The 14,130-nt window shown below is 49.0% G+C and overlaps 1 protein-coding gene across 1 annotated transcript in view; it reads left to right on the forward strand.

The window, feature by feature from the left end:
• Window positions 1-13,670, forward strand: part of LOC134983490 (gastrula zinc finger protein XlCGF17.1-like) — a 59,261-nt gene extending 45,591 nt beyond the window's left edge. The window contains exon 2 of the mRNA XM_063949160.1: window positions 11,348-13,670. Within this exon, the coding sequence (XP_063805230.1) occupies window positions 11,348-12,312 (965 nt within the window). The 3' untranslated portion in view covers window positions 12,313-13,670. The remainder of the gene's footprint in view (window positions 1-11,347) is intronic.
• Window positions 13,671-14,130: the final 460 nt, after the last annotated feature.

Here is a 14,130-nt window from a genome sequence, read left to right on the forward strand (position 1 = left end):
GTGTATCTCATACATCAGGAGCCATCAGCCCTTATTATACTCCTGCTCTCCCCTCACATCATGTCACTGTGTGTTACCAGCCCAGAGATCTGACCAGTCTCCTCCCCACTCTCTCTGGTGTATCTCATACATCAGCAGCCATCAGCCCCTATTATACTCCTGCTCTCCCCCTCACATCATGTCACTGTGTGTTACCAGCCCAGAGATCTGACCAGACTTCTCTCCAGTCTCTCTGGTGTATCTCATATATCAGGAGCCATCAGCCCCTATTATACTCCTGCTCTCCCCCTCACATCATGTCACTGTGTGTTACCATCCCAGAGATCTGACCAGTCTCCTCCCCACACTCTCTGGTGTATATCATACATCAGGAGCCATCAGCCCCTATTATACTTCTGCTCTCCCCTCACATCATGTCACTCTGTTTTACCAGCCCAGAGATCTGACCAGTCTCCTCCCCACACTCTCTGGTGTATCTCATCCATCAGCAGCCATCAGCCCCTATTATACTCCTGCTCGTCCCTCACATCATGTCACTGTGTGTTACCAGCCCAGAGATCTGGCCAGTCTCCTCCCCACACTCTCTGGTGTATCTCATCCATCAGGAGCCATCAGCCCCTATTATACTCCTGCTCTCCCCCTCACATCATGTCACTGTGTGTTACCAGCCCAGAGATCTGACCAGTCTCCTCCCCACACTCTCTGGTGTATCTCATACATCAGCAGCCATCAGCCCCTATTATACTTCTGCTCTCCCCTCACATCATGTCACTCTGTTTTACCAGCCCAGAGATCTGACCAGTCTCCTCCCCACACTCTCTGGTGTATCTCATCCATCAGCAGCCATCAGCCCCTATTATACTCCTGCTCGTCCCTCACATCATGTCACTGTGTGTTACCAGCCCAGAGATCTGGCCAGTCTCCACCCCACACTCTCTGGTGTATCTCATCCATCAGGAGCCATCAGCCCCTATTATACTCCTGCTCTCCCCTCACATCATTTCACTGTGTGCTACCAGCCCAGAGATCTGACCAATCTCCTCTCCACACTCTCTGGTGTATCTCATACATCAGGAGCCATCAGCCCTTATTATACTCCTGCTCTCCCCTCACATCATGTCACTGTGTGTTACCAGCCCAGAGATCTGACCAGTCTCCTCCCCACTCTCTCTGGTATATCTCATACATCAGCAGCCATCAGCCCCTATTATACTCCTGCTCTCCCCCTCACATCATGTCACTGTGTGTTACCAGCCCAGAGATCTGACCAGTCTCCTCCCCACACTCTCTGGTGTATATCATACATCAGGAGCCATCAGCCCCTATTATACTTCTGCTCTCCCCTCACATCATGTCACTCTGTTTTTCCAGCCCAGAGATCTGACCAGTCTCCTCCCCACACTCTCTGGTGTATCTCATCCATCAGCAGCCATCAGCCCCTATTATACTCCTGCTCGTCCCTCACATCATGTCACTGTGTGTTACCAGCCCAGAGATCTGGCCAGTCTCCTCCCCACACTCTCTGGTGTATCTCATCCATCAGGAGCCATCAGCCCCTATTATACTCCTGCTCTCCCCTCACATCATTTCACTGTGTGCTACCAGCCCAGAGATCTGACCAATCTCCTCTCCACACTCTCTGGTGTATCTCATACATCAGGAGCCATCAGCCCTTATTATACTCCTGCTCTCCCCTCACATCATGTCACTGTGTGTTACCAGCCCAGAGATCTGACCAGTCTCCTCCCCACTCTCTCTGGTGTATCTCATACATCAGCAGCCATCAGCCCCTATTATACTCCTGCTCTCCCCCTCACATCATGTCACTGTGTGTTACCAGCCCAGAGATCTGACCAGTCTTCTCTCCAGTCTCTCTGGTGTATCTCATATATCAGGAGCCATCAGCCCCTATTATACTCCTGCTCTCCCCCTCACATCATGTCACTGTGTGTTACCATCCTAGAGATCTGACCAGTCTCCTCCCCACACTCTCTGGTGTATATCATACATCAGGAGCCATCAGCCCCTATTATACTTCTGCTCTCCCCTCACATCATGTCACTCTGTTTTACCAGCCCAGAGATCTGACCAGTCTCCTCCCCACACTCTCTGGTGTATCTCATACATCAGGAGCCATCAGCCCCTATTATACTCCTGCTCTCCCCCTCACATCATGTCACTGTGTGTTACCAACCCAGAGACCTGACCAGTCTCCTCCTCACACACTCTGGTGTATCTCATACATCAGGAGCCATCAGCCCCTATTATACTCCTGCTCTCCCCCTCACATCATGTCACTGTGTGTTACCAGCCCAGAGTTCTGACCAGTCTCCTCCCCACTCTCTCTGTTGTATCTCATACATCAGGAGCCATCAGCCCCTATTATACTCCTGCTCTCCCCCTCACATCATGTCACCGTGTGTTACCAGCCCAGAGATCTGACCAGTCTCCTCCCCACACTCTCTGGTGTATCTCATACATCAGGAGCCATCAGCCCCTATTATACTCCTGCTCTCCCCCTCACATCATGTCACTGTATGTCACCATCCCAGAGATCTGACCAGTCTCCTCCCCACACTCTCTGGTGTATCTCATACATCAGCAGCCATCAGCCCCTATTATACTCCTGCTCTCCCCCTCACATCATGTCACTGTGTGTTACCAGCCCAGAGATCTGACCAGTCTTCTCCCCACTCTCTCTGGTGTATCTCATATATCAGGAGCCATCAGCCCCTATTATACTCCTGCTCTCCCCTCACATCATTTCACTGTGTGTTACCAGCCCAGAGATCTGACCAGTCTCCTCCCCACACTCTCTGGTGTATCTCATACATCAGGAGCCATCAGCACCTATTATACTCCTGCTCGTCCCTCACATCATGTCACTGTGTGTTACCAGCCCAGAGATCTGGCCAGTCTCCTCCCCACACTCTCTGGTGTATCTCATCCATCAGGAGCCATCAGCCCCTATTATACTCCTGCTCTCCCCCTCACATCATGTCACTGTGTGTTACCAGCCCAGAGATCTGACCAGTCTCCTCCCCACACTCTCTGGTGTATCTCATACATCAGGAGCCATCAGCTCCTATTATACTCCTGCTCTCCCCTCACATCATGTCACTGTGTGTTACCAGCCCAGAGATCTGACCAGTCTCCTCCCCACACTCTCTGGTGTATCTCATACATCAGGAGCCATCAGCACCTATTATACTCCTGCTCCTCCCTCACATCATGTCACTGTGTGTTACCAGCCCAGAGATCTGGCCAGTCTTCTCCCCACTCTCTCTGGTGTATCTCATATATCAGGAGCCATCGGCCCCTATTATACTCCTGCTCTCCCCCTCACATCATGTCACTGTGTGTTACCATCCCAGAGATCTGACCAGTCTCCTCCCCACACTCTCTGGTGTATATCATACATCAGGAGCCATCAGCCCCTATTATTCTGCTCTCCCCTCACATCATGTCACTATGTTTTACCAGCCCAGAGATCTGACCAGTCTCCTCTCCACACTCTCTGGTGTATCTCATACATCAAGAGCCATCAGCCCCTATTATACTCCTGCTCTCCCCTCACATCATTTCACTGTGTGTTACCAGCCCAGAGATCTGACCAATCTCCTCTCCACACTCTCTGGTGTATCTCATACATCAAGAGCCATCAGCCCCTATTATACTCCTGCTCTCCCCTCACATCATGTCACTGTGTGTTACCAGCCCAGAGATCTGACCAGTCTCCTCCCCACTCTCTCTGGTGTATCTCATACATCAGCAGCCATCAGCCCCTATTATACTCCTGCTCTCCCCCTCACATCATGTCACTGTGTGTTACCATCCCAGAGATCTGACCAGTCTCCTCCCCACACTCTCTGGTGTATCTCATATATCAGGAGCCATCAGCCCCTATTATACTCCTGCTCTCCCCCTCACATCATGTCACTGTGTGTTACCATCCCAGAGATCTGACCAGTCTCCTCCCCACACTCTCTGGTGTATATCATACATCAGGAGCCATCAGCCCCTATTATACTTCTGCTCTCCCCTCACATCATGTACTGTGTTTTACCAGCCCAGAGATCTGACCAGTCTCCTCCCCACACTCTCTGGTGTATCTCATACATCAGGAGCCATCAGCCCCTATTATACTCCTGCTCTCCCCCTCACATCATGTCACTGTGTGTTACCAGCCCAGAGTTCTGACCAGTCTCCTCCCCACTCTCTCTGGTGTATCTCATACATCAGCAGCCATCAGCCCCTATTATACTCCTGCTCTCCCCCTCACATCATGTCACCGTGTGTTACCAGCCCAGAGATCTGACCAGTCTCCTCCCCACACTCTCTGGTGTATCTCATACATCAGGAGCCATCAGCCCCTATTATACTCCTGCTCTCCCCCTCACATCATGTCACTGTATGTCACCATCCCAGAGATCTGACCAGTCTCCTCCCCACACTCTCTGGTGTATCTCATACATCAGCAGCCATCAGCCGCTATTATACTCCTGCTCTCCCCCTCACATCATGTCACTGTGTGTTACCAGCCCAGAGATCTGACCAGTCTTCTCCCCACTCTCTCTGGTGTATCTCATATATCAGGAGCCATCAGCCCCTATTATACTCCTGCTCTCCCCCTCACATCATGTCACTGTGTGTTACCAGCCCAGAGATCTGACCAGTCTCCTCCCCACACTCTCTGGTGTATCTCATACATCAGGAGCCATCAGCACCTATTATACTCCTGCTCCTCCCTCACATCATGTCACTGTGTGTTACCAGCCCAGAGATCTGACCAGTCTCCTCCCCACACTCTCTGGTGTATCTCATACATCAGGAGACATCAGCCCCTATTATACTTCTGCTCTCCCCTTCACATCATGTCACTGTGTGTTACCAGCCCTGAGATCTGACCAGTCTCCTCCCCACACTCTCTGGTGTATCTCATACATCAGGAGCCATCAGCCCCTATTATACTCCTGCTCTCCCCTCACATCATGTCACTGTGTGTTACCAGCCCAGAGATCTGAAAAGTCTCCTCCCCACACTCTCTGGTGTATCTCATACATCAGGAGCCATCAGCCTCTATTATACTCCTGCTCTCCCCCTCACATCATGTCACTGTGTGTTACCAGCCCAGAGATCTGACTAGTCTCCTCCCCACACTCTCTGGTGTATCTCATACATCAGGATCCATCAGCCCCTATTATACTCCTGCTCTCCCCCTCACATCATGTCACTGTGTGTTACCATCCCAGAGATCTGACCAGTCTCCTCCCCACACTCTCTGGTGTATATCATACATCAGGAGCCATCAGCCCCTATTATACTCCTGCTCTCCCCCTCACATCATGTCACTGTGTGTTACCAGCCCAGAGATCTGACCAGTCTCCTCCCCACACTCTCTAGTGTATCTCATACATCAGGAGACATCAGCCCCTATTATACTTCTGCTCTCCCCTTCACATCATGTCACTGTGTGTTACCAGCCCAGAGTTCTGACCAGTCTCCTCCCCACTCTCTCTGGTGTATCTCATACATCAGCAGCCATCAGCCCCTATTATACTCCTGCTCTCCCCCTCACATCATGTCACTGTGTGTTACCAGCCCAGAGATCTGACCAGTCTCCTCCCCACACTCTCTGGTGTATCTCATACATCAGCAGCCATCAGCCCCTATTATACTTCTGCTCTCCCCTCACATCATGTCACTCTGTTTTACCAGCCCAGAGATCTGACCAGTCTCCTCCCCACACTCTCTGGTGTATCTCATCCATCAGCAGCCATCAGCCCCTATTATACTCCTGCTCGTCCCTCACATCATGTCACTGTGTGTTACCAGCCCAGAGATCTGGCCAGTCTCCACCCCACACTCTCTGGTGTATCTCATCCATCAGGAGCCATCAGCCCCTATTATACTCCTGCTCTCCCCTCACATCATTTCACTGTGTGCTACCAGCCCAGAGATCTGACCAATCTCCTCTCCACACTCTCTGGTGTATCTCATACATCAGGAGCCATCAGCCCTTATTATACTCCTGCTCTCCCCTCACATCATGTCACTGTGTGTTACCAGCCCAGAGATCTGACCAGTCTCCTCCCCACTCTCTCTGGTATATCTCATACATCAGCAGCCATCAGCCCCTATTATACTCCTGCTCTCCCCCTCACATCATGTCACTGTGTGTTACCAGCCCAGAGATCTGACCAGTCTCCTCCCCACACTCTCTGGTGTATATCATACATCAGGAGCCATCAGCCCCTATTATACTTCTGCTCTCCCCTCACATCATGTCACTCTGTTTTTCCAGCCCAGAGATCTGACCAGTCTCCTCCCCACACTCTCTGGTGTATCTCATCCATCAGCAGCCATCAGCCCCTATTATACTCCTGCTCGTCCCTCACATCATGTCACTGTGTGTTACCAGCCCAGAGATCTGGCCAGTCTCCTCCCCACACTCTCTGGTGTATCTCATCCATCAGGAGCCATCAGCCCCTATTATACTCCTGCTCTCCCCTCACATCATTTCACTGTGTGCTACCAGCCCAGAGATCTGACCAATCTCCTCTCCACACTCTCTGGTGTATCTCATACATCAGGAGCCATCAGCCCTTATTATACTCCTGCTCTCCCCTCACATCATGTCACTGTGTGTTACCAGCCCAGAGATCTGACCAGTCTCCTCCCCACTCTCTCTGGTGTATCTCATACATCAGCAGCCATCAGCCCCTATTATACTCCTGCTCTCCCCCTCACATCATGTCACTGTGTGTTACCAGCCCAGAGATCTGACCAGTCTTCTCTCCAGTCTCTCTGGTGTATCTCATATATCAGGAGCCATCAGCCCCTATTATACTCCTGCTCTCCCCCTCACATCATGTCACTGTGTGTTACCATCCTAGAGATCTGACCAGTCTCCTCCCCACACTCTCTGGTGTATATCATACATCAGGAGCCATCAGCCCCTATTATACTTCTGCTCTCCCCTCACATCATGTCACTCTGTTTTACCAGCCCAGAGATCTGACCAGTCTCCTCCCCACACTCTCTGGTGTATCTCATACATCAGGAGCCATCAGCCCCTATTATACTCCTGCTCTCCCCCTCACATCATGTCACTGTGTGTTACCAACCCAGAGACCTGACCAGTCTCCTCCTCACACACTCTGGTGTATCTCATACATCAGGAGCCATCAGCCCCTATTATACTCCTGCTCTCCCCCTCACATCATGTCACTGTGTGTTACCAGCCCAGAGTTCTGACCAGTCTCCTCCCCACTCTCTCTGTTGTATCTCATACATCAGGAGCCATCAGCCCCTATTATACTCCTGCTCTCCCCCTCACATCATGTCACCGTGTGTTACCAGCCCAGAGATCTGACCAGTCTCCTCCCCACACTCTCTGGTGTATCTCATACATCAGGAGCCATCAGCCCCTATTATACTCCTGCTCTCCCCCTCACATCATGTCACTGTATGTCACCATCCCAGAGATCTGACCAGTCTCCTCCCCACACTCTCTGGTGTATCTCATACATCAGCAGCCATCAGCCCCTATTATACTCCTGCTCTCCCCCTCACATCATGTCACTGTGTGTTACCAGCCCAGAGATCTGACCAGTCTTCTCCCCACTCTCTCTGGTGTATCTCATATATCAGGAGCCATCAGCCCCTATTATACTCCTGCTCTCCCCTCACATCATTTCACTGTGTGTTACCAGCCCAGAGATCTGACCAGTCTCCTCCCCACACTCTCTGGTGTATCTCATACATCAGGAGCCATCAGCACCTATTATACTCCTGCTCGTCCCTCACATCATGTCACTGTGTGTTACCAGCCCAGAGATCTGGCCAGTCTCCTCCCCACACTCTCTGGTGTATCTCATCCATCAGGAGCCATCAGCCCCTATTATACTCCTGCTCTCCCCCTCACATCATGTCACTGTGTGTTACCAGCCCAGAGATCTGACCAGTCTCCTCCCCACACTCTCTGGTGTATCTCATACATCAGGAGCCATCAGCTCCTATTATACTCCTGCTCTCCCCTCACATCATGTCACTGTGTGTTACCAGCCCAGAGATCTGACCAGTCTCCTCCCCACACTCTCTGGTGTATCTCATACATCAGGAGCCATCAGCACCTATTATACTCCTGCTCCTCCCTCACATCATGTCACTGTGTGTTACCAGCCCAGAGATCTGGCCAGTCTTCTCCCCACTCTCTCTGGTGTATCTCATATATCAGGAGCCATCGGCCCCTATTATACTCCTGCTCTCCCCCTCACATCATGTCACTGTGTGTTACCATCCCAGAGATCTGACCAGTCTCCTCCCCACACTCTCTGGTGTATATCATACATCAGGAGCCATCAGCCCCTATTATTCTGCTCTCCCCTCACATCATGTCACTATGTTTTACCAGCCCAGAGATCTGACCAGTCTCCTCTCCACACTCTCTGGTGTATCTCATACATCAAGAGCCATCAGCCCCTATTATACTCCTGCTCTCCCCTCACATCATTTCACTGTGTGTTACCAGCCCAGAGATCTGACCAATCTCCTCTCCACACTCTCTGGTGTATCTCATACATCAAGAGCCATCAGCCCCTATTATACTCCTGCTCTCCCCTCACATCATGTCACTGTGTGTTACCAGCCCAGAGATCTGACCAGTCTCCTCCCCACTCTCTCTGGTGTATCTCATACATCAGCAGCCATCAGCCCCTATTATACTCCTGCTCTCCCCCTCACATCATGTCACTGTGTGTTACCATCCCAGAGATCTGACCAGTCTCCTCCCCACACTCTCTGGTGTATCTCATATATCAGGAGCCATCAGCCCCTATTATACTCCTGCTCTCCCCCTCACATCATGTCACTGTGTGTTACCATCCCAGAGATCTGACCAGTCTCCTCCCCACACTCTCTGGTGTATATCATACATCAGGAGCCATCAGCCCCTATTATACTTCTGCTCTCCCCTCACATCATGTACTGTGTTTTACCAGCCCAGAGATCTGACCAGTCTCCTCCCCACACTCTCTGGTGTATCTCATACATCAGGAGCCATCAGCCCCTATTATACTCCTGCTCTCCCCCTCACATCATGTCACTGTGTGTTACCAGCCCAGAGTTCTGACCAGTCTCCTCCCCACTCTCTCTGGTGTATCTCATACATCAGCAGCCATCAGCCCCTATTATACTCCTGCTCTCCCCCTCACATCATGTCACCGTGTGTTACCAGCCCAGAGATCTGACCAGTCTCCTCCCCACACTCTCTGGTGTATCTCATACATCAGGAGCCATCAGCCCCTATTATACTCCTGCTCTCCCCCTCACATCATGTCACTGTATGTCACCATCCCAGAGATCTGACCAGTCTCCTCCCCACACTCTCTGGTGTATCTCATACATCAGCAGCCATCAGCCGCTATTATACTCCTGCTCTCCCCCTCACATCATGTCACTGTGTGTTACCAGCCCAGAGATCTGACCAGTCTTCTCCCCACTCTCTCTGGTGTATCTCATATATCAGGAGCCATCAGCCCCTATTATACTCCTGCTCTCCCCCTCACATCATGTCACTGTGTGTTACCAGCCCAGAGATCTGACCAGTCTCCTCCCCACACTCTCTGGTGTATCTCATACATCAGGAGCCATCAGCACCTATTATACTCCTGCTCCTCCCTCACATCATGTCACTGTGTGTTACCAGCCCAGAGATCTGACCAGTCTCCTCCCCACACTCTCTGGTGTATCTCATACATCAGGAGACATCAGCCCCTATTATACTTCTGCTCTCCCCTTCACATCATGTCACTGTGTGTTACCAGCCCTGAGATCTGACCAGTCTCCTCCCCACACTCTCTGGTGTATCTCATACATCAGGAGCCATCAGCCCCTATTATACTCCTGCTCTCCCCTCACATCATGTCACTGTGTGTTACCAGCCCAGAGATCTGAAAAGTCTCCTCCCCACACTCTCTGGTGTATCTCATACATCAGGAGCCATCAGCCTCTATTATACTCCTGCTCTCCCCCTCACATCATGTCACTGTGTGTTACCAGCCCAGAGATCTGACTAGTCTCCTCCCCACACTCTCTGGTGTATCTCATACATCAGGATCCATCAGCCCCTATTATACTCCTGCTCTCCCCCTCACATCATGTCACTGTGTGTTACCATCCCAGAGATCTGACCAGTCTCCTCCCCACACTCTCTGGTGTATATCATACATCAGGAGCCATCAGCCCCTATTATACTCCTGCTCTCCCCCTCACATCATGTCACTGTGTGTTACCAGCCCAGAGATCTGACCAGTCTCCTCCCCACACTCTCTAGTGTATCTCATACATCAGGAGACATCAGCCCCTATTATACTTCTGCTCTCCCCTTCACATCATGTCACTGTGTGTTACCAGCCCAGAGTTCTGACCAGTCTCCTCCCCACTCTCTCTGGTGTATCTCATACATCAGCAGCCATCAGCCCCTATTATACTCCTGCTCTCCCCCTCACATCATGTCACTGTGTGTTACCAGCCCAGAGATCTGACCAGTCTTCTCCCCACACTCTCTGGTGTATCTCATATATCAGGAGCCATCAGCCCCTATTATACTCCTGCTCTCCCCCTCACATCATGTCACTGTGTGTTACCATCCCAGAGATCTGACCAGTCTCCTCCCCACACTCTCTGGTGTATCTCATACATCAGGAGACATCATCCCCTATTATACTCCTGCTCTCCCCCTCACATCATGTCACTGTGTGTTACCAGCCCAGAGACCTGACCAGTCTCCTCCCCACACACTCTGGTGTATCTCATACATCAGGAGCCATCAGCCCCTATTATACTCCTGCTCTCCCCCTCCAAGATGAGGCCGTACCAATGACCTATGCAGTGGCATTATTACTTCTTTCTTTCTGCTGCTGATTCCTCTCCCAATGCAGCCAAGCATCTGACTAGCCTTCCTCGTTGCTTTGTTACATTGCTTACCTGCCTTTAAGTCATCTGAAATAGTGAATCCTAGATCCCTTTCCTCCTCAGTAGTTTTCAGTATAGCGCCATTAATACTATATTTAGCCTTTGGATTTTTGAGACCCAAGTGCATGATTTTGCATTTGTCACCTCTAGTAATCCCACATGAGCGTCCATGTCACCTCTAGTAATCCCACATGAGCGTTCAGTGTTGATCAAGCTCCAGTCTAAGCATCCTAGCTTTTTTGTTTTTTAATAAACATAAAAGCAATGATTTCAGGTAAAAAATGTCAGTTATAGAATTATATATTGTGTCCTGTAACACCCTGGGTCTTGTCTACTCATTTTATGTATTAATGTATTTTATTTCCAGCAGATGGACACACAAGCAGGAACATCTCAGAAGGACATCTAATGTTATCCCTGGATTCTGAAATAACCGATAACGACAGTAGACAGGATTCTCCAGGAGCTAACCCCATTACCCCAATTATACATCCAGCTCTATCAGCTGATCCCTCTGATCCTGGGAAATGTTCTCCTGATCACTCTGATATTGGTGCATCTGTTACAGCTCTGAGAGTAGATACAGTGTTTCCCTGTTCTATAGATGCCAAATATTTTACACAGAACACAAAGCGTATTACCAATCAGCCAGCTAAGGCAGGTAAGAAGCCATTTCCATGTTTTGAGTGTGGGAAATGTTTTACATATAAATCAAATCTTGTTACACATAAGAGAACTCACACAGGTGAGAAGCCATATTCCTGTTCTGAGTGTAGGAAATGTTTCGCACAGAAATCAGCTCTTGTTGAACATGAGAGAAGTCACACAGGTGAGAAGCCATATTCCTGTTCTGAGTGTAGGAGATGTTTTGCAACAAAATCACATCTTGTTATACATCAGAGAAGTCACACAGGTGAGATGCCATTTTCCTGTTCTGAGTGTGGGAAATGTTTTGCAACAAAATCACATCTTGTTTTACATCAGAGAAGTCACACAGGTGAGAAGTCGTATTCCTGTTCTGAGTGTGGGAAATGTTTTGCACAGAAATCAAATCTTGTTAGACATCAGAGAAGTCACACAGGTGAGAAGCCGTATTCCTGTTCTGCGTGTAAGAAATGTTTTGCACAGAAATCAGATCTTGTTACACATCAGAGAAGTCACACAGGTGAGAGGCCGTATTCCTGTTCTGAGTGTGGGAAATGTTTTGCACAGAAATCAAATCTTGTTACACATCAGAGAAGTCACACAGGTGAGAAGCCATTTTCCTGTTCTGAGTGTGGGAAATGTTTTGCATGGAAATCACAACTTGTTACACATCAGCGATTTCACAGATGAGAAGCCATTTTCATGCTGTGAGAGAAATAAATCCGCTCTTGTTGAACATATTAGACATTACCAAAGTACAGAACCATTTCAATCTTCTGGAGTATAATTATCACTGTCGTGCAATGTTCCTCAAGGGTGAATCCGATCTCCTATGCTTTATAAAATATACATGCTACCACAGGGTGATATAATCAGACGTCATGGCCTGGTCTACCACTGCTATGCAGATTACCTGCTTTTTGCTCCATGTACTGAGAACCTAATACCAATAAATGGTTGTCTAGCTGAGCGCCAGGGGTGGATGATGCCAGTTGGCTGTGACTCAGTCTTTGTGAAACATAATAGAAGCTCACCAACAAAGGACAAGACTACAGCTTTACCAACCATCTGGATTTATGCTTTGGTGTTCAGAATTGCAAAATACTGAACATGTGCTGAATCTTTGTGTTGTCCTGGTATGTGGCTGACACAGACATCAGGTATCTGCCACATACAAATCCTCATTCTTCCATCTGTGGACCATAGCCAGAATCAAGCACTTGATTCCCTCAGAAGTTCATAGACTACTGCAATGCCATCTACCTGGGTCACCCAGCAAAAGAATTACAGAGCTTGCAGCTAGTACAGAATGCAGCAGCCAAGCTGTTACCTGACCAGCCCGTTCCTGCCGCATAACATCCATTCTCTACTCCCTTCACCGGCTGCCTGTAAGATGACAAATCTATTTCATAATTGGCTAACTGACCTTCCCAGCCCAACATTACATGGTCCAAGGAACTAGAAGCAGCTCCTGCCTCCTTACTGCCCTGCTTGCTTGCTTCTACAGATGGACTGTTACCAGCAGTACCAAGAATCTCCTGTCATTCATTTAAGGGTTGAACTTTTAGCTTTGCAGCCCTGACCATGGAACGTACTGCCTTGCACAGTCCAAGAGGCCACCACTCTAGAGACCTTCACAAGCAGACTGATGACTGTTACTCACACTTTTCATTAATGTACCTCTGTTTACTTCCTAAATAATACATCCCAAATGCTTAGGTCTTTTTTCTGCTGTTTATTTTGTATCTTGTGCTTTGTGTAAATGTGAATGTCTAATACCAGTTTCCACAATCTGTATTGCTGCACGACAATATGGCGGCCATTGGAACGTGTTTTCACTTCTAGTTTGCCTAACTTGTTGCAGTCACTCATCTTGATAAGGAGTGCCGAGTGTTTTCTGATACAAGATCCTGTCCATATATACCCTGTACATTATCATGTGCATTAGAGTCACCCGGGTTCCATCTGCGGTGGTTTGTTGTATGTTACATCTATATGGTGCGGATACTCCCCTGTATTTCATAATAAAAGCTTTTGTTTGCATCTAATTATTACATTAAAGCTTTTATTTTTTATTCTGTTTTATATTCCCGTCAGAGTAATTACGCCATAATGTCTAATCTCGGAGTGGACCCCAGAAGATGTAAAGAAACCGTGTAAGTGTTCCATCATTCTGTTTCGTGTAAGCATACAGGTAAGTGATGGCACGGTGGTCACTGACCGTCACATTCCGGTGGTATAATGGAAGTGGGACTATCTGGGCTTATTCTAGTCTACTGCAGAAATAAAAAACTCCGCCTTTATCCTGCTTAAAAAAATTACAAAGCCCATAAATCAAGCTTGGTCAGACAAGACAGAGGCCACATTAATGGTGGCACATCGTATAGGCTGAGGACCCATGCTTCTGTTATATATGGCATAACCCTCTGTCGAAAAAAACCTTCCCTTCACCATTCACAATGTCCACCATTGCCCCTTAAGAAGGGTCACAACTTTCCTTTGCTATTC

Source organism: Pseudophryne corroboree, assembly GCF_028390025.1.
Source record: "Pseudophryne corroboree isolate aPseCor3 chromosome 3 unlocalized genomic scaffold, aPseCor3.hap2 SUPER_3_unloc_16, whole genome shotgun sequence".
NCBI lineage: Eukaryota > Metazoa > Chordata > Amphibia > Anura > Myobatrachidae > Pseudophryne > Pseudophryne corroboree.